General features: G+C 43.7%; 1 protein-coding gene across 1 annotated transcript in view; it reads right to left on the bottom strand.

Annotated features, from left to right (window-relative positions):
• LOC120062575 (lysyl oxidase homolog 2A-like) overlaps window positions 1–22,146 on the bottom strand; it is a 47,443-nt gene that overhangs the window by 1,537 nt on the left and 23,760 nt on the right. The window contains exons 4-13 of the mRNA XM_039012654.1: window positions 11,382–11,590; window positions 10,014–10,230; window positions 9,195–9,378; window positions 8,308–8,459; window positions 5,698–5,865; window positions 3,172–3,337; window positions 2,712–2,952; window positions 2,261–2,376; window positions 2,018–2,154; window positions 1,211–1,322 (exon numbers count right to left, since the gene is read on the bottom strand). Of these exons, the coding sequence (XP_038868582.1) occupies window positions 1,211–1,322; window positions 2,018–2,154; window positions 2,261–2,376; window positions 2,712–2,952; window positions 3,172–3,337; window positions 5,698–5,865; window positions 8,308–8,459; window positions 9,195–9,378; window positions 10,014–10,230; window positions 11,382–11,590 (1,702 nt within the window). The remainder of the gene's footprint in view (window positions 1–1,210; window positions 1,323–2,017; window positions 2,155–2,260; window positions 2,377–2,711; window positions 2,953–3,171; window positions 3,338–5,697; window positions 5,866–8,307; window positions 8,460–9,194; window positions 9,379–10,013; window positions 10,231–11,381; window positions 11,591–22,146) is intronic.

Genomic DNA, 22,146 nt, shown 5'->3' with positions numbered 1-22,146 from the left:
GTCTTTTTCTAGCATGGTTCCAACAATGGGGGGGGGGGGGTTTGGCGACAGTTATGTGTTTTACTTTGTAATTTGTTCTATGCCAACCACTTACATGTCAGTTTAACACCCTGAATGTGTCCATACATAGATGGATAAGGTAATACTCAGAGTTGGTGATGCATCGCAAACAGAGGCACCAGTTGTATAATTCCTATCAGTGGAGGCTGCTGAGGGGAGGACGGCTCATAATAATGGCTGGAACGGAGCAAATAGAATGGCATCAAACGCATGGAAACCACGTGTTTGATGTAGTTGATACTATTCCGCTCCAGCCATAACCACAAGCCAGCTCTCCCCAATTAAGGTGCCACCAACCTCCTGTGATTCCTATTAAGTGTAATTTATACCCTGTGTACTTGCATAGCAAAAATATGTGAAGGTGCAGTGACTTAAATAAAATGTAAAGATGACATTAAATTAACACAGATTTATTTTCTGTCTGGAGACGGGAATAAAAAGGCAGGATGTGGACAATTTTGTTAGGAAAGCAAAGCAACTCTATCATTTATGTTGTAGGTTTCAGATAAATATATAGGTGATTAATTTACTTTTTGTAAAACTATATGTAAATACAGTTTGATTTGATAAACTGCAGCGACTTCATTTGTAACTTGACGCAACTTTTCAGGATCGCCATTTTGCACTCTTACGTTGTGTATGTGCCTAGGGTATAAATTAGGCATTCATCATGTGAAATGTTCAATTAACAACTGTGAAGAAAAATAAACTAAAAACGTGTTGGTGTGAAATGTATTTTCATAAGCATTGTTGTTTTCTCGAAAGACATTAAATTCCAGACAGAATAGAGTGGTGTATATTTTTCCCCCAATGCTAAAAACGGCCACACACAAACATCTGAATCATTCAAGTTGAGCAATACACTAGATGAGGCAGGTAGCCTAGCGGTTAAGAGCGTTGGGCCAGTAATCGAAAGTCGCTGGTCCGAATAACCGAGCTGTCAAGGTGAAAAGTCTGTGTCCTTGAGCAAGACCGGGATGCCGTACTATTAAAACATTTATTTCAATTTTGCGATTGCCTTTTCACGCATTTATTTTCTCTGAATTTAAACCTCTTTGGAATGTGGTCATCCATAGACAAAATGGCTTTGAACAAGACAAGTGTCCATCACATTCAATAATGTTGTAGCCAGTAAGCTCCAGTCTCTCACCGATATAACAGTTGTACATCCATATCCTGTGGCCGTCGTATCGACACCTGCACTTCATAACGTTGTTGGTGTAGTCGGACTCTGCTACCTCAAAGTTTGGGTTGATCACAACCTAGGGAGAGAAACAACGTATTGATGATGTTATCAGAGCACCCACATACTCTTGCCATGACCAAAAGACCGATCTGTGTTGGCAGCAACTATTAGTGAAATTCTAACATTTATAAAATGCTGGGAAAGTGACCAGCAGAATGACTAAAAGTGGATTCCATTGAAATGAATCGACTCCTGTTAACCCCATGGAATAAGAAGTGGAAAGAAGAACTGTCACTACTCCAAGCTTATTACACTGAACAAAAGTATAAACGCAACAATTTCAAAGATTTTACTGAGTTATAGTTATAAGGAAATCAGTGAATTTTAAACACAACCCAACCAAGCTGCACTGCTTCTTAACACAGCGCGCATCCAACCCGGAAGCCAGCCGCACCAATGTGTCAGAGGAAACACCGTGCACCTGGTGACCTTGGTTAGCGTGTACTGCGCCCGGCCTGCCACAGGAGTCGCTGATGCGCTATGAGACAAGGATATCCCTACCGGCCAAACCCTCCCTAACGACGCTAGGCCAATTGTGCGTCGCCCCGCGCCGGCTGCGACAGAGCCTGGGCGCGAACCCAGCAAGGACCTTGCTCCCATATCATACTTGGATTTAGAGATTTGCATGCCTATCCTAACATAATTGTTATTTTAAATGATGGAAGAAATGTTTTGTTGTTTGAAATAAGACAAATTAAATACGATTCTCACCTGGAAGATGTAGTCTCCTGGCACAACGTCTGTCACGTCTATCCACTGACAGTCAATGTCGTGTCTGTACGTATCCCAGCACCCAACAGTGATGCCCTGCTGCCCGAAGTTAGCACACTCGTACCTCTTCTCAATACCTGCCCGGCCAGAGAGACAACAGTGCTAAAGTAGAGAATCAGGAACATAGACGAGGTTTCTCGTGATCATTTTCATCATTTGTTTTTCACATTAAAGCCTCTTTACCCTCTTCACATTGGGTGTCCTCCAGACAGAAGCTGGCCTTGTGTCCCTCTGCCACCTTGGTGCCGTTGAGGCTCAGTAGGTCATAGTGGGTGAACACTTCCATGCTGTGGTAGTGCCTGGACAGGGAGACGGAGACAGTCCATCATCATCATCACCACCCTCCTTATCGTCATCATCATAACCAGTCTGTACACCCACAGCAGGCACTGCCTCCACATGACTACAAATCAGACCACAATTCTATGATCTCACAAGACTGCGACAATGACCACCCTCTCCAGAGGACTTTTATTGCAGCACAGTGATTGTTCTCAACTCACGTAACACAAAGATGCTCGCTTGCATGCCATTGTCCAACCCCTCTTTCATCATACCTTCCACTACTTAACTCTATGACTAAAACTGAAGGGCCCAGGAATTCATCCTCCCGTCCTACGCCATGTTTCTATACCTGTGGCACTCGTGCCAGATCCAGGAGTGGTGTGCGGCCTTGGGGCGAAAGTCTGTCAGTCCGTTGTTGTGTATCTGGGAGGAGAAGCGCAGCAGGCGGCGGTAGGAGGACGATGTGGCGGCGGCGGCGCTGCTGGACAGACAGTGCTCCTCGTTGGCACACTGCAGTATGTACATGGGCCGGTCCTCCAGGTACGTGGTGTGTTCCACCACCTGGGCATTTAGAACCAAGTCTGGGGCCGCTGTATGCCGAGGCAGAGAATAGGTTGTTGTTAATATGAAGATCAGAGCCTGCACTTTGAATAGAGACCCAATCAAGGATTCAAACAACAGCAAAATGGCCGCCCAACACTTTTTGGGGGTAACATGGACTTGTCCAAGAACAACATTATTATTTATTTTTTAATGTTTTGCAACGGTGTGCCATAATGAATGCGACCCAGCTATTGTAAGTGACTTACTCTCAGAGCAGGAGACTCCAGCAGCGAAGCGTCCTCCCCCTCGGGGGCAGTCGAGGTGTTTCCCATGATGGAGGCACTGGGCCAGAGTCATCTCCGTCCCCGAGCACCTGACCCCGCTCATCACCACGTCATCAGCACTCATGTCTCCTGGCCAGTACCACGTCTCCTGGTAGTGAGAAATAACACAGACAAACCGATCAAACATAGGCCGAGCTTCAATTCTTCCAACTCAAAATGGACTACTGTCATTTCATCATCCTACCACAAGAGGTTTCCCTATCTACATTTCCATCCTTGCAAGTCATGAGACTGCACAGCTATTGTTGCGACACGGGAACATCTGCCTAGATGTAGTTGATTGTCATCGTCCAAAACCCCTTCACAAGATAGACATAGAAGTATATTGGTTAGGCCACTTTTTCCTTGGAGGATGTTTTCTAGATTTCATGTTTCTGGTGAGACTTTATAAAGCAAGTAGCAAGATCCTTAAGGAAACAAAGTCTCTCCGTCTGAAGTCAAATGTTGCTATGTCGAGAGAGAGATAATGTATTACATCTGTCCTCATGGATCTGACTCAGTATAAAGAGGCTATCATCTGTATGTCTCTGACAACGCCCAAAGCCAAGGGAATACTCCTGTAAGACTCATTATTTCCAGGGTCTCCCACGGAAGGAGTAAGTATGGGTGGGTTGGAGGGAAGGAGGGGGGCTAGGGAGATCTACGGAACAGAGTTTTAGACTTTGGTATCATATGTTCCATCTGCCCCTCTGCCTGCAGAAACACTTAGTCTGCGTCACTAATGGAACCCTATTCTCCTGCTTTTGACCAGTCACTATATAGGGAATCTGGTACCATTAGGACGCAACCTTAGAGTGAGTTGAGTCACTGAGGTGATCTTCCTGTCCGAGTTGGCACCCCCCTCGGGCTTGTGCTGTGGGGGAGATCTTCGTGGGCTATACTCTGCCTTGTCTCAGGGTAGTAAGTTGGTGGTTTAAAGATATCCCTCTAGCGGTGTGGGGGCTGTGCTTTGGCAAAGTGGGTGGGTGGTTATATCCTGCCTGGTTGGGCCTGTCCGGGGGTATTGTCGGACGGGGCCACAGTGTCTCACGACCCCTCCTGTCTCAGCCTACAGTATTTATGTTGCAATAGTTTATGTGTCGGGGGGGCTAGGGCCAGTCTGTTATATCTGGAGTATTTCTCCTGTCTTATCCGATGTCCTGTGTGAATTTAAGTATGCTCCCTCTAATTCTCTCTCTCTCTCTTTCACTCTCTCTCTCTTTTATCACCCCTGAGCCCTAGGACCATGCCTCGGGAGTACCTGGCCTGATGACTCCTTGCTGTCCCCAGTCCACCTGGTTGTGCTGCTGCTCCTGTCTGTCTGTCTGTCTGTCTGTCTGTCTGTCTGTCTGTCTGTCTGTCTGTCTGTCTGTGCGTGCACGTGGGTGTGTGTATGCTAGGTCCAAATACATTTAAAGGATCCCCAAACACATAATGACACTTTAATGTAAACTGGGGGGCATTAGTACACAATCATCAAAGTCACACTTAATCATGCAATTACTGTGCAAAAGAGTTCTATCAGCCCAGTCCAATTTCCAGTCATTAAACTCTCCCGCCCATCAACGCAGTTCTTCCATGATTCATAAATACTTTCCAGACGTATATCACCACTGCCAGTGGCATTCAGCAGTTGTTAGTACACTGCAAATTATAGAAAGTCAGTCAAACTGTAGAACCGCAAGCAAAAATGTATATAGAACGCAGATAGTGCTTTCCTTTCGGGCGTGTATCGAGGTGCTTTCCTTAGAGTGGTGTATCACACTGTGGGACTAAAGACAGCTCTTGAATCACCCTTGAAATACACCAAAAATCTAAATAGCAGCACTAATCAGGAGATAAGCGTACCTACCCTACATAGTTTGCTGATGGTTGTAGGCCAATGAAACTTCAAAGAGCAGGAATGAACTCCCCACCACCAAATGTACACTGTTCAAGTACGCCATATAGCCATAGACCTATACATGTGAAGTTTATAGTATCCCAGGCTAGCCTGTAGCCTTTCCTCACTCCATCACCTCAGTCAGTGTGGAGACAATAAGCTCTAAGGTCAGTGTGGAGACTATAAGCTCTAAGGTCAGTGGAGACTCTAAGCTCTAAGGTCAGAGCCCCTTTTACTTTCCTTCAGTGAACATCTCCAGCTGTTTACAGCTAAATGGTGTATATAAGAGCCATATGGATATATGGGGTTTGCTGGTGGCATATATATAACTGAGGCCCACTTGATGATGTACTTTTACGAAGTATTACGAAGACTATTTCCCAACATCCACACTAGGATGAAAACCCATGCTGATCTGTGAGGTCCAATTACAAAATTATACAAAATGTATAATTGACCCTTTTAATATTATTATATGTTGTGGATACTTACACAGAAGCAGATTTACCCTTTGTCAAAGAATGTTAGGCTCTTGATTGTCTGGCTGCCCAGCCAATGTGATGAGATTTTGTTGTGTATAAACTCACCTGGAAGGCGTTGTTGGCAAAACCGAGACCCAGCTGTCTGCACACGACTGTAGCCTCTATGGTGCCCCAGCTGTCACTGCACACCGTACCCCACACCAACGAGCCGTTCTTCTCCGCCAGCACCTCCACACGCCCCTCAAATGGGTTCCGCCCACCGCTCAGACGCAGCTGCAACCAGAGATTAGATGTTTATAAAGGCAGTCCCATTCTGCTCATATATTTGGTGTTTATTGGACAGGGTAGAGATAGAGAGGGAACACAGGAGGAGAAAGTGCTGAAATAGCAGTGGGTCCGATTCGAACCCACGCTGCAGCAGTATGTGTTCTGGGTCAGCGACTTAAACCGCTAGATCACCCACTAGGCCACAGATGATCTGTTTATTATGAGCCCAAAAATCCACTTGATTCAAAGAGGTAGTATATTCCCTCACATCTGTGTTAAGTATTCTGTTCTGCATAGAAAACTCAAAATATTTGCCATAAATCCTATATTTAGGCTTTACCTAAAGTATTTTCAGAGGCAATAAAACATCAAATATTTCTTATATTATGAAAATGTGGCAAAAATGTGTGGTTGGTGTCAATAGTGGAATCAGAATAACAAAAAAACACATCCACGGATGACATAAAACGAACATTTACAAATGGCAATGGTTGGCAATAGAGTTATATGACTTATATGAGTAATATACAAGTACTATAGAAGTTTTATATGAGTAACACACGTACTATATGAGTACTTATGAGTAATACCAGTGATGTAAACCCTGGATGACTGACAGGGGGTGCAGTATTGAAACCATCGTGCAGCCATCTTGGTACTCCTTCATTGTAAAAAATATACTTTTTGGAGAATATCTTCTCCCCGAGCTGCTGACGACTATTTCAGTCTGCACATACAAGAGTAATAAAGGCCCAGTGCACTAGTTTTGTGATCAGCACCCCTACTTCCCGCGGCTATGCCTACCTCTGGCTTCAAAGCCTCTCAACGGTCAATACATAGCATCAGTAATCCAGGGTTTAAATAAATCATTGTGTAATACCCATACAGTGCATTCGGAAAGTATTCCGACCACTTCACTTTTTCCACATTTTGTTACGTTACAGCCTTGTTCTAAAATTGATGAAATTTTTTTTTTTTCTCTCATAAATCTACACAGTACCCATAATGACAAACCAAAAACAGGTTTTTTGAAATGTTTGCAAAAGTATAAAAAAGAAAAAGTAAATATCACATTTACATAAGTATTCAGACCCATTACTCAGTATTTTGTTGAAGCACCTTTGCAGCAATTACAGCCTTGAGTCTTCTTGGGTATGACGCTACAAGCTTGGCACACCTGTATTTGGGAAGTTTCTCCCATTCTTCTTTGCAGATCCTCTCAAGCGCTGTCAGGTTGGATGGGGAGCGTCGCTGCACAGCTATTTTCAGGTCTCTGAGAGATGTTGGATCGGGTTCTGGCTGGGCCACTCAAGGACATTCAGAGACTTGTCCCGAAGCCACTTTTGCGTTGTCTTGGCTGTGTGCTTAGGGTCCTTGTCCTGTTGGAAGGTGAATCTTCACCCAGTCTGATGCCCTGAGCGCTCTTGGTCAGGTTTCCATCAAGGATCTCTCTGTACTTTGCTCCGTTCATTTTTCCCTCAATCCTGACTAGTCTCCCAGGCCCTGTCGCTGAAAAACAAACCCCACAGCATGATGCTACCACCACCATGCTTCACCGTAGGGATGGTATTGGCCAGGTGATGAGCAGTGCCTGGTTTCCTTCAGGCGTGACGCTTGGTATTCATGCCAAAGAGTTCAATCTTGGTTTCATCAGACTAGAGAATCTTGTTTCTCATGGTCTGAGAGTCCATTAGATGCCTTTTGGCAAACTCCAAGCAGCCTGTCATGTTTCCATCTGACCACTTTACCATAAAGGCCTGATTGGTGGAGTGCTGCAGAGATGGTTGTCCTTCTGGAAGGTTCTCCCATTTTCACAGAGATACTCTGGAGCTCTGTCAGAGTAACCATCGGTTTCTTGGTCACCTCCCTGACCAAGGCCCTTTTCCCCGATTGCTCAGTTTGCCGAGCGGCCAGCTCTAGGGAGATTCTTGGTGGTTCTAAACTTCTTCCATTTAAGAATGATGGAGGCCACTGTGTTATTGTGGACCTTCAATGCTGCAGACATTTTTTGGTACCCTTCCCCAGATCTGTGCCTCGACACAATCCTGTCTCAAAGCTCTACGGACAATTCCTTCGACCTCATAGCTAGGTTGTTTCTCTGACATGCACTGTCAACTGTGGGACCTTAAATAGACAGGTGTGGGCCTTTCCAAATCATGTCCAATTCAATTGAATTTAACACAGGTGGACTCCAATCAAGTTTTAGAAACATCTCAAGGATGATCATTGGAAATTGGATGCACCTGAGCTCAATTTCCGAGTCTCATAGCAAAGGGTCTGAATACTTGTAAATAAGGTATTTCCATTTTTTTTACTTTATAAATTTGCTAACATTTCTAAAAAACTGTTTTCGCTTTGTCATTATGGGGTATTGTATGTAGATTTATGAGGGAAAATATTACTTGAATTTGCAGCAACATGCAGTGGGCATGTGCTAGGTCTACTCACTCTGTTCTGGAAGCCCATGGCAGGAACATTACATCTAACTGCAACATCCTCCTCGTGACTGCAGCCCAGGGCATCTCTGTTGAAGTAGCACTCAGTGAGGGATTTCTCAAAGCCAGAACACTTCACCTCATTCATATGGACCGGGCCCATTCCTACAGGGGAGAGAAGACACACTGGGAGTCAGATCCATCCCACTCGCAATCACAGAATTAAATATGTATCTCTATGCTTTCAATAATCCAGGACACAGACACTGGACTGGTTTCCCAGACACAGATTTAACGTAGTTCAGGATTAAAAAGCATTCTCAACAAAGAGTCCTCCAATGAAAAAGCTTTTTAGTTCAGGACTAGGCTAAATCTGTGTCTGGGAAACCGGCCCACTATGTTTAATTGAATAGCAATAATGCCTAACAGGAGTAGAAATCCCACTGAGAGTGGATATCAACTCTCCTGCCAATTTTAAGCCAACTCTGACCCATTCAAGTGGGGCACTTGGGAATATTAAACTGTTCTCCTCTCTCTTTTTAAAACTTTGTCAAGTAAAAATAATTCATGTAAATAAAAATGGATTTTCCACAATATAATGTGGGATCACTCCCTTCCTGCTGTGTCTGTCTCCAGCATATGACAGGACAGGAACATTTCTCTGGCAGTGTTTGCTCTGTAACTAGAGCCAGGGTGGTCCGAGACACAGACTGACAGCAGATCAAGAAAACAGAAAATACACTATCCTCTGTTACTGTGTGGTTATACAGTATCTGAATAGTGGATGGCAGAGGTGGTTGGTCTGAGACTTGGATCACTGGATAAGCGCTTGCATATTCCATTACAGCAGATTTATGTACTTGAATGGGAGAGAGAGAGAGAGAGAGAGTGGAGACCTACCTTGTCCCAGTTTGCCTCCAGCGAGGACCTCCTTGGCACTACCGAAGCCCAGTTCTCGACACACCACGGTGGCTGCCTCCAGGTTCCAGCTGTCGTCGCAGACGGTGCCCCATTCACCATTTTTCAGCACTTCCACTCGCCCTTCCCCTATGTTGGCCCCGCCTCTCAGACGCACCAGGGGTTGCTGCAGAAACGATTAACCGTGTTAGGCCTACTGTTACTGAGAAACAATAGTTTACAATTACTTGGCATAGTTAAAATATCCAATTACTTTGAAACGTGTTTATGTATTCTTTACAGAAACAGTCCAGTAACTCATATTTGGATTTTGTTTGTTGAACCACACAAAGATAAACAGTATCTTATTGTTCCATACATCTGAGCTTATTGTGAATCACAGAGAGAGAGAGGGAGAGAATTTGAGATCTCAGTGTATCTATTTTCTCTTTCGTCCAGAGCCCATGACTCATCTGTGAAGTGTTCGAACACTGTTCTGCAGTCTCTAAGTTGAATCACATGCAACGTGATACAAAACAGCACAGCACATAATGGAGAAATCAAAGAGTGGATTTTATAGGAAAGATCACTAAATCAAACTGTAATTGTAACTGCTTCCTTACATTAATTAACATTAACAACTAAGGTTTGTCTTTCATAATTTTCTCCTCTTCTGAATGCTTTCCAATTCAATACAAGATACAATGCCAGAGACAGCTCAAACTCTAGTAACATCACATCTCCATCATAAGCAGTCTCTTGCACAGAGGTCCTATGAATCACAGTTCTATGCTCTCTCTCGTTCCAGATGATCCAACCTACCTCCACCCTGTAGGCCTTGCTGAAGCCCTGGGCGTGGCTGGGAGCAAAGGCACGTCCTGGAACACAGTTGACCACCACGGGCAAGCCCTTCTCACAGGTGGCATTCCTCCTCAGCTCCACCTTGTGGCCCAGCTTACAGCCATGCAGGCTAGCCTCGTTCCCCGTGCAGTTCACCCCGAAGCCCCAGTAGTTCTTCTTCCTGCGCTTGGACAGCAGCCTGAGACAGGAAACAAAGAGATTGAGTTGAGTCGAGTTGAATTTAGTTGAATTGCACTGAATTTAAGTAGTTAATTTTTCTCTTTTAGCCTGCTGTGAAAACATGAACTTGTCTACAGTACCTGATGAGGAAACATTATACCAACTTTTGTTTTTTAATACATAAAATGCTACCCTACCCCTCATTAATACATTTCCCCAGATGAACTTGGGAGGTTTAAAAGTTTTTTTTATTGACTGTTTTAGTACAAAGTACAATGGGAGTATTGTAGTCAAAACAACATGCAATTCCCATCAGTGGGGACTGCTGAGGGAAGGACGGCTCATAATAATGGCTGAAACGGAGCAAATGGAATGGCATCAAACACATGGAAACCATATGTTTGATGTATTTGATACCATTCCACTGATTCCTCTCCAGCCATTACCACAAGCCCCTCCCCAATTAAGGTCCCACCTCCTGTGATTCCATTACCATTCCCATTACCAGTCCAAGTCATTCATGGTCCAAATGTGAAACAAAATACTTTTGTGAGAATATTAGTGGACACACACAGTGTGATTGTTGCACAACCACTTTCTCTTCTGCTCCAGTTAACACCACTTCTCTCACAAGTACCACATGAGTTTTAGTGACCACAGAGAGTCAGGGCCTTAGTTTAATATCTCATTAGAGACATGACCCTTTGTAGAGCCACCAAATGGGATGAGTGCCCCCTACTGGCCCCCCACACTACTTCCAACAGCATCTGGTGGTGCAAGGACCGACCCCCTCCCCTAGAAGAGGGCCAATAGAGGGATACAGGCCAGAATAGTTTGGCTGCCTGCTGGAATAAACAATCTGTCTGATTTAAAGGAGAGATTCCATTTTTTAATATATATTTTTTCATCTGTATTTTGGATGTAAATGGCATGTTATAGAAGTGTCCAGGTGTGCAGGTCTTTAGACGCTCTACACATGAAATTGTGTCATTTCAAACTTTATCGCAACGTTATATTACATTTTGTTTGACCCTTGAAAACTTTTCCATGTGCGCATGCAAAGGCTATCGCTTCGAGTCCAACTAAATTGAATATGACGAGAGAGAGACATTTGGGAGCACTTCATGAAGTCTGCATGTATCTTTCCCTCTTTTCTGTTATGCTGCTCACTTGTAGACTTTAGTGTTGTATCTTTTCTCTCCAGGGAAGCCGTACATCCCACAGATGACCCGGCTGTTCATCTCAGTCCACTCCAAGTCACAGATCTGTCTCCACTTCCCCCCGTCCTTCACCTCCAGGTAGCCCTCCGTCATGGGAACCCTTTTACGCTGGGAGGAGATGGCCCGGATACGCACATCTTCCACCTGGACATTCAGACTCTGCAGAAAGAGAGAGATACAGAGTCCCTGGATCAGCCACAGTCATTCAATCATATATTATTTCACTTGAAGATTATCAATGAAAGATTCGGGACAGTGCAGCCATGGCATGGAGCCCTATTGAGGCCGTATTCTTCATTTTTGAAGACATATTTGCCTTTAAAACCTCTACGGGATTGGCGTCCCTATACCGGGACGCTTGAGCTAATGTGCGCTAATGTGATTAGCATGACGTTGTAAGTAACAGCAGATCTTACAGGACATAGACATGTCTTATATGGGCAGAAAGCTTAAATTCTTGTTAATCTAACTGCACTGTAAAATTTACGGTAGCTACATTTTGTATTACCATATAATTTTTGTATGTTTTCTATAGTTATGTACTTGAAAATATATCACTTGACCAATTCGGCACATTTTGGGAAGACTTGATACAAAATATTGTCCAGTATTGCAATGCTTAACTGGATCAATCTGAAACTTTGTGCACACACTGCTGCCATCTAGTGACCTAAATCTAAATTGTGCCTAAACTGCAATATTATATTATGGCCTTTCTCTTGCATTTCAAAGATGATGGAACAAAACAAAAAAATTGAAAACGCATGTTTATTTGTTTATATTATCTTTTACCAGATCTAATGTGTTATATTCTCCTACATTAATTTCACATTTCCACAAACGTCAAAGTGTTTCCTTTCAAATGGTATCAGGAATATGCATATCCCTGCTTTAGGTCCTGAGTTACAGGCAGTTAGATTTGAGAATGTCATTTTAAGCGAAAATTTAAAAAAAGGGTCCAATCCTTTTAAACTGCAATGCCTTACTTAACCCTATGAATGTCTAGAATTTGTTGTGCTCTGTCACCAACTTGACCAGAGAGGTGAGTTCAGGGTAAGGTGTATCGAGGGCCAGGTTGATACACGCATCATCAATTTGTTTTACTTGGTGACTTTTCACTTCCTGTCGGTCTATGTTAAGCAACGTTTGAGAAAGTAAATGAGATGTTGAAAATGTAATTGATTGGGACTAGGGGAATGGCATTTGCATAATCAATCATTCAATTATGTTTTCCCATTGATCTTCGCTCAATTATAATCAAATCAGTAAAATACAAAGTGGGACTGCAAAAACACTATCTTAAAGCTATCTTGATCCAACATAACAAAAATCTGAATTGCGTGTATTTTATTTAACCTTTATTTAACTAAGCAAGCCAGTTAAGAACAAATTCTTATTTACAATGACGGGCTACCCCGGCCAATTGTTGGTCCAATTGTGCGTCGCCCTATGAGACTCCCAATCAAGGATGGTTGTGATTCAGCCTAGAATCTAACCAGGGTCTGTAGTGATGCCTCTAGCACTGAGATGCAGTGCCTTAGACCTCTGCGCCACTCGGGAGCCCAAGCTACACCAAGCTTTTCACCAAGGTACAATAACAGTCGAGACAAAAGCTGTTGCCTGAGGGCTGAAGTAAGCTGAGGGTGGTCCCCTAACCCTAAAGTATGGGGCTAACCCTAAACCCAACCGGTCAGTAGAGGGGTCATGGTCCTCAGTTACCCTCTGTCTGTCCTGAGAACCCTTAAAGGAGAGCGGCGTCTTCACATTTGAGGAAAAGGGAAAGGGGGATACATAGTCAGTTGTACAACTGAATGCCTTCAACTGAAGTGTGTCTTCCGCATTTAACCCAACCCCTCTGACTCTGTTCAGCCCCATAAGCCCATAGAACCATAGACCCACAGTCTAACTCCTGGCTGTAATGTGTATGTGGAGACATGAAGTGCTCAGTGCCAACCCTCTAAAAACTCATTTGATAAGCCATGAATGCTGAGCTCAGCCTTTTCTTCAACAGCCAGTCGTCTCGCCTGCTAAGAAAGACAGTCCAACATTTCTGTGTGAATCCAGAAACATTAGCATTTAGTAAAAATGGGGGTGGTTTTCTGGAAATGGCGTCAGCCTTTGGGAATGTTCGTATTCCCTCGACACCAAAAATGTAGTGGTGAACGGAAAGACGTGATTGAGTCAAGACTGTTTTTGCAGTGACCCCAGTCACCCGACTACTGACTACAGTGGCAAGAGAGAAGACAGTCTTTCATACATTTAAATCCCGACGGTCACTTTATCACTGTGAGTTTCCGTCAACAAAGCAGAGCAAGGCAGGGTGAACGTGGTCAAGGGAGAGAGGGCCTTGAAAGGACGTTAGACGCAAAGTGGGCGAGGTTTCTCTCTATAATGTAAATACATGACGGGCGGAGGGGAAGCCGGTTTGAAGTGGGGGCTCTTAAAACCATCTCAGTGTTTGGTTTGGCAGAATGGTTCAAAAGGAAACCAAAGGGCTGAGAATGTGAGGTGCAAGGGGGACACATGAGACCTGCAGCTGGGATGCATATACACTCATTTCCCCGAAACGAGACCACCAGACATAACACCGGCATCACAGTTTGCTCAAGGCACACCTAAAACTACACCTTGTTTAGGAATGTGGAAATTGTGCTTATCAAACATAGAAACACTCTTTTGGGAAGGTTCAGACACAAATGTCTCAGAACTAGTGACCTTCATTAATGACTAATATTGTTATCATCCCGAGCCTTGGTGATTGTGTTATGACCTCTCCCAAGGAAGTTCATTCTCTTTGGACCGTGGTTAGCTCCTACTCATCTCGGGGGTCAGACGACTGTAGTCATACTCAAGGTCTTACTCGAGGTGTCATTAAAAAGAAATGCATCCCCTTCCCCAACGTAACAAATATTTTCACATGACCCTCCCCTTGTACTGTAAAATATTTTGCGCACCCTCCCCCTTCATAAAATGTACTCAAAAATAATTATTACCAACATAAATAACAATAACCATAGCAAACCCTGTGTTTATAAACGCGGATATCAACTTTACCACTTCAGCATGGTTTTGTGGCACAGTCGATGCAATGCAGGGCTAACAAGGTTGAGGGTTCACCAACCACCACAGAGGAGCTCACTCTCCCTGCCTCTTTCATTACACTACGATCAGAGCACAGTCAATGCCACGCAGGGCAACAGGCCAGAAGGTTGAGGGTTCACCAACCACCACAGAGGAGCTCACTCTCCCTGCCTCTTTCATTACACTACGATCAGAGCACAGTCAATGCCACGCAGGGCAACAGGCCAGAAGGTTGAGGGTTCACCAACCACCACAGAGGAGCTCACTCTCCCTGCCTGTTTCATTACACTACGATCAGAGCACAGTCAATGCCACGCAGGGCAACAGGCCAGAACGTTGAGGGTTCACCAACCACCACAGAGGAGCTCACTCTCCCTGCCTGTTTCATTACACTACGATCAGAGCCGGCTGCAGACAATGATCAGCTAGAGGGCAATCAGATTTCCAACTAAATTATATTTTTGTAAAGATGACTGAAAATTAAAACATTAATTTACCTTGATTAGATAAGTGTTCACCCCCCTGAGTCAATACATGTTAGAAAAACCTTTGGCAGCGATTACAGCTGTGAGTCTTCTTGGGTAAGCCTCATAAGAGCTCTGCACAACTAGATTGTGCAATAGTTAACCATTATTCTTTTCAGAATTCCTCAAGCTCTGTCAAAGAGTTGGGGATCATGGCTAGACAGCAATTTTCAAGTCTTGCCATAGATTTTCAAGCAGATTTAAGTCAAAACTGTAACATGGCCACTCAGGACATTTACAGATGTTGTATATATGGGGGACAGAGGAAGGGCAGTCATTCAAAAATCACTCTAAAAAAAACTCCTATTATTTCACACAGAGTGAGTCCATATAACTTCTTCTGTGATTTGTTAAGCCAAAATGTACTTCTGAACTAATTTAGGCTTGCCTACACAAAGGGGTGAATACTAATTTGTAAAAATGGATAGAATTTCACTTTGACATAATGGAGAATTTTATGTAGCTCAATGACAAGAACATATAATTACATATATTTCAAGCACAGTTCCATAGGGTGTAGACTTTCCATAGGCACTGTATGTGGCCACACTATATAGGACAACTTGGAAGAATGATGATCAGCAACAGCCAGACTGGGCTGCTACTGTGTCTTTCTATAATCTGTCCAGAGTAGACCCACAACTGATCCAAATGGAATGAAACATTCAAATAACAGGGCTTTTGCACCATCATTCAAATGTCATTTTACATTTACATTTTAGTCATTTAGCAGACGCTCTTATCCAGAGTGACTTACAGTTAGTGCATTCATCTTAAGATAGCTAGGTGTAACAACCACATATCACAGTCGTAGTAAATAAGTTTTTCCTCAATAAAGTAGCTATAAGCAAGGTCAGAGCTAGTAAGTGGGGGGGAAAAAGCGAGAATACGAGAATGAAGAGGTGAGGAGGTGGTGCAAGGGGGTGTCGTTGGATTATTTAAGATACACTTTGAATAGGTAGGGTTTGAGATATTTTCAGAAGATGGGCAGGGACTCTGCTGTCCTAGCTTCAGGGAGAAGCTGGCTCCACCATTGGGGTGCCAGGACAGAGAATAGCTTTGACTGGGCTGAGTGGGCGCTGCCTTGACGTAGCGGTGGGAGGGCTAAGAGAGGTTTTGAGCATAGCCCTGAAGGTATGAGGGGGGGGGGGGGGGGGGGGGGGGGCGGGGGTAGGTCCTCTTGCTGCTCTGTAGACAAGTACCAAAGGTTCTTTGCACTCTGGGAGGGGGACACCGTGGAGCTGTCAACCGTGATGGAGAGGACTTGGAGCGGGCAGGCCTTACCCGGGAGGAAGAGAAGCTCCGTTTTGTCGAGGTTGAGCTTGAGGTGGTGGGCCGACATCCAAGCTGAGATATCTGCCAGGCACACAGAGATGCGTGTCGCCACCTGGGTGTCAGAAGGGGCGAAGGAGAAAAGTAGTTGAGTGTCATCCGCATATCAACGATAGGAGAGACCATGTGAGGATATGACGGAGCCGAGTGACTTGGTGTATAGAGAGATGAGGAGAGGGCCTAGAACCGAGCCCTGGGGGACACCAGCAGTAAATGGTGCAGACACAGATCTTCTCCACGTCACCTGGTAGGAGCGGCCTTCCAGGTAGGATGCAATCCAAGAGTGTGCAAAGCCTGAGACGCCCAGCCCTGAGAGGGTTCACGGTGTCAAAGGCAGCAGATCTGAACAAACGACCCACCTACCACTATTGTCACCATGAATGGCTGATAGAGGGGAGGATAGACAGTTGACTGATAGACTATATTGACCTGTGGTATAGTGCATGCGTACTGCATAAGGGTAGTACTAAATCATAGGGGAGGCGCATGCAAGCAGATGAGGAAATGTGCCTATATGGAAGACCTTATATAGTATAGTAGACCTGCAAAATGGCTAATCTAAATCAGGAAAAAACACACTACTCTCCCCAAAGCAAAAAAAAAGTTTGACAATCCTCCCCTATTTTGGACCAGCCCACCCCACCCCAGTAAATTTCGAACTGTCCCTTGGTAGGCCATCATTCTAAATAAGAATTAGTTCTTAACTGACTTGCCGAGTTAAATAAAGGTTCAATTTAAAAAATCCAAATAATAATTAGATCATAACTAAAAACATGTGTTTGTGGGAGTTGCTTAGGTCAACATACTTGTGTCGCAAAACAAATATGCAAATAAACTATTCATCTATTTCTGTTTAGTCCTTTCAGTTCTCATCTGTGCAACCTAATGCTAACCTGAACTGACCTTTCGCCGATAGGGCCCAATAAGCATGTTTGTATGATTCATCCTAAGACTATTCACAAACAACATAAATCTTACAACTCTTATGTCCAAGTAAATATGTCCAAAAGTGGTCATTGCCAGTTCGATGGACCTCTCAAAGTAGAAATGGAATTACTGCTGGACTGGACATGTCCTTATGTAAGTTAGACTTTTAATACCCGACTGATTACTCAACCATTTCCACAGCAGCCATCTGGAACAAGGCGGAATGTTTTCCTGTCTGGGTTCCCCATCCATCAGTAGGTGTCTATGTTAAAGTGAGGCAGGCCACGGTCATTCCAGTAACTGACTAATTCAGCCTGAAGCTACTGTGCATTTCTTTCCTCTCATTCACCCCACTGCCCGACTGTGCTTCACGTTGGGCTTACACGTGCCTGTCTTCTCTTACTAAACATGGGGGGAAATGAATGTTAATCATGCTGCAGCAGTTTAGTAGCAAAAGAGCTCAAGTTTCAAAATTATTTGAAATTACTTTCACATCTGCCCCTAGCCCTGCCGTTTCGAAGGCCTTTCCTCATAAATGACTGGAAACTGGATTGGCTCTGCTGCTGTGTGTGTGTGCGTGTTTGCTTGCATGCACACGTTTGTGTGTTTCGCATCTGGAATATCTATTATTGTGTAACACCGAGACAGAAAGTACAAGGATCACCCCCACACACACAAGGACAAGCCCAGCAAACCAAGTCCCAACAGTCCTACCAGCAGACTAAACCATTATGTGTCCAGTCAATGGACAGCACCACACACACAGAGCATGTCGTCACATTCCAGTCTGAAACTGCTCTTACAGTGGCAGCCCTTAGAGCCTCGATGAGTGAATGGAGACTTAGTAGTGAAAAAGGTAGTGCCACATTAAATAGGGTCCAAAATGATTGACACCCTTGATAAAGATGACTGTATCAAATAAATAATTCAAACACGGAGGTATTTTGTACGCTCAAAAAGATTTGAAATTATATTATTTTATACGAATACAACTGCTCAGAGAAAGAGATTTTGTTTAACATGTAATCTTTATTTCTCATCAAAAAGGTAGTGGTCAAAATGATTGATACCCCTTTTTTTTAATACCTCACCTTGCGAGGATAATAGCACTGAGCCCTTTTCAAAAATGTCTTATGAGATTAGAGACCATGTTGGGAGGGATCTTAGATCGTTCCTCCATACAGAATCTTTCCAGATCCTTGGTATCCTTCATATGTGCTTATGGGCTGCCCTCTTCAGTTCAAACCACAGGTTTTCAATGCATCCAGAGACTGTCAATTAACCATTTCTTTGTGGATTTTGATGTTGTGCTTGGGGTTATTGTCTTCATGGCCACGGGGAAGTAGTTTGGGAGTGGGGGTGCCACGATTATTTTTTCCATGGGGGGGGCTGATTTTTTGTCTTGTCTTGCTTGAAGATCGACATGTGGCCAAGATTCGAGCTTCTATGGCAAAGGGAACCATGTCCTTGTACTGATTAAAGTTCATAAAGGAAAACCACCCAAAAACTATCTTTTAGTATTTGTTTCATTAGTCCATTGTTGATATTGTCCCAAAATGTTTTTCATGTTAGCAATTAGATTTTCAAGATACATAACTTTCAAAATGCAGAAATAAAGACGGTATGCACCATAACGGCTGTATTTCTGTATTTTGAAAGTTATACAGTTGAAGTCGGAAGTTTACATACACTTAGGTTGGAGTCATTAAAACTCGTTTTTCAACCACTCCACAAATTTCTTGTTAACAAACTATAGTTTTGGCAAGTCGGTTAGGACATCTACTTTGTGCATGACACAAGTAATTTTTCCAACAATTGTTTACAGACAGATTATTTCACTTTAAATTCACTGTATCACAATTCCAGTGGGTCAGAAGTTTACATACACTAAGTTGACTGTGCCTTTAAACAGCTTGGAAAATTCCAGAAAATGATGTCATGGCTTTAGAAGCTTCTGATAGGCTAATTGACATCATTTGAGTCAATTGGAGGTGTACCTGTGGATGTAATTCAAGGCCTACCTTCAAAATCAGTGCCTCTTTGCTTGACATCATGGGAAGATCAAAAGAAATCAGCCAAGACCTCAGAAAAACAATTGTAGACCTCCACAACTCTGGTTCATCCTTGGGAGCAATTTCCAAACGCCTGGAGGTACCACGTTCATCTGTACAACAATAGTACGCAAGTATAAACACCATGGTACCACGCAGCCATCATACCGCTCAGAAAGGAGACGTGTTCTATCTCTTAGAGATGAACGTACTTTGGTGCGAAAAGTGCAAATCAATCCCAGAACAACAGCAAAGGACCTTGTGAAGATGCTGGAGGAAACAGGTACACAAGTATCTATATCCACAGCAAAAAAATAAAAATCTATATCAACATAACCTGAAAGGCCGCTCAGCAAGGATGAAGCCACTGCTCCAAAACCGCCATAAAAAAAGCCAGACTACGGTTTGCAACTGCATATGGGGACAAAGATTGTACTTTTTGGAGAAATGTCCTCTGGTCTGATGAAACAAAAATATAACTGTTTGGCCATAATGACCATCGTTATGTTTGGAGGAAAAAGGGGGAGGCTTGCAAGCCTAAGAACACCATCCCAACCGTGAAGCACGGGGGTGGCAGCATTATGTTGTGGGGGTGCTTTGCTGCAGGAGGGACTGGTGCACTTCACAAAATAGATGGCATCATGAGGAAAGAAAATTATGTGGGTATATTGAAGCAACATCTCAAGACATCAGTCAGGAAGTTAAAGCTTGGTCGCAAATGGGTCTTCCAAATGGACAATTACCCCAAGCATACTTCCAAAGTTGTGGAAAAATGGCTTAAGGACAACAAAGTCAAGGTATTAGAATGGCCATCACAAAGGCCAGACCTCAATCCTATAGAACATTTGTGGGCAGAACTGAAAAAGCGTGTGCGAGCAAGGAGGCCTACAAACCTGACTCAGTTACACCAGCTCTGTCAGGAGGAATGGGCCAAATTTCACCCAACTTATTGTGGGAAGGTTGTGGAAGGCTACCCGAAGTTGACCCAAGTTAAACAATTTAAAGGCAATGCTATCAAATCCTAATTGTGATGAAAGAAATAAAAGCTGAAATAAATCATTCTCTCTACTATTATTCTGACATTTCACATTCTTAAAATAAAGTGGTGATCCTAACTGACCTAAGACATGGAATTTTTACAAGGATTAAATGTCAGGAATTGTGAAAAACTGAGTTTATATGTATTTGGCTAAGGTGTATGTAAACTTCCGACTTCAACTGTATATCTTGAAAACTTGAATGCTGACATGCAACACATTTTGGGACAATATCAACAATGGACTAATAAAACAAATACCAAAAGATTGTTTTGTGGGGCCCCAGGACCTGTGGAAGGAAGCAAAATAGCCCCATAACGTAAAAAATCTACCACCATATTTTACAGTAGGTATGAGGTTCTTTTCTGCTCATGCATTCTCATTTCGATGCCAAACCCATCACTGGTGTATGTGGCCAAAGAACTCTCTTTTCCCGTCATTCAACTTAATGTAAATGCCTGGTGTTTGCTAAAATGCATTGGCACTTGGATTAGAACCGGTGCTTTGGTCAGATGACATGAAAATAGAACTCGTTGGCCACGCACACCAGTGGTGGGTTTGGTGTCGAAATGAGAATGCATAAGCAGAAAAGAACCCCATACCTCCTGTAAAAATATGGCAACCTCGTCTCAGAGCATTTTGTATGATTCTGTACGTAAATCTGTGATACTCAATTTAGTATGATATGTTATCTTTCGTATGGTATGTATTAATTTGTGGATGTCCATCATCCAATTCGTATGATAGCTAGGTGGCTAACGTTAGCTAGGTGGCTAATGCTAACGTTAGATAGGTGGCTAACTTTAGCTAGGCTAGGGGTTAGGGTTAAGGTTAGGGTTAGGAGTTAGGTTAAAGGGTTATGGTTAAGGTTAGGGGAAGGGTTAGCTAACATACTGAGTACTTGCAAAGTAGCTAAAAAGTAGTAAGTAGTTGCAAAGTTGCTTATTAGCTCAAATGCAAAAGTTGTCCATGATGAGATTCGAAAACACAACCTTTGAGTTGCTAGACGTTTGCGTTATTCACCCACCCATCTATTCATCCAAGCACAAGTACCATTCTGTCTTATGTAAGTGTAACAGTACAACTTTAAACCGTCCCCTCGCCCCGACACGGATGCGAACCAGGCACCCTCTGCACACATCAACAACAGTCACCCACGAAGCGTCGTTACCCATCGCTCCACAAAAGCCGCGGCCCTTGCAGAGCAAGGGGCAACACTACTAATAGGTTTCAGAGCAAGTGACGTAACTGATTGAAACGCTACTAGCGCGTACCCGCTAACTAGCTAGCCATTTCACATCCGTTACACTCACCCCCCTTTCAACCTCCTCCTTTTCCGCAGCAACCAGTGATCCGGGTCAACAGCATCAATGTAACAGTATAACTTTAAACCGTCCCCTCGCCCCGACACGGGCGCGAACCAGGAACCCTCTGCACACATCAACAACTGACACCCACGAAGCGTCGTTACCCATCGCTCCACAAAAGCCGCGGCCCTTGCAGAGCAAGGGGAAACCCTACTTCAGGTCTCAGAGCAAGTGACGTAACTGATTGAAATGCTACTAGCGCGTACCCGCTAACTAGCTAGCCATTTCACATCCGTTACATAAGCATACCACATTTTTATTATTTATTTATTTATTTAACTTTTATGTAACAAGGCAAGTCAGTTAAAAACAAATTCTTATTTACAATGACGGCCTACCCCGGCCAAACCCTAACGCAGAAGACAGCTGGGCCAATTGTGCGCCGCCCTATGGGAC

The sequence above is a fragment of the Salvelinus namaycush genome, chromosome 2, assembly GCF_016432855.1.
Source record: "Salvelinus namaycush isolate Seneca chromosome 2, SaNama_1.0, whole genome shotgun sequence".
Lineage (NCBI taxonomy): Eukaryota > Metazoa > Chordata > Actinopteri > Salmoniformes > Salmonidae > Salvelinus > Salvelinus namaycush.
Note: the sequence above shows the minus strand (reverse complement) of the source record. Positions and strands in the feature narration are given on the sequence as shown.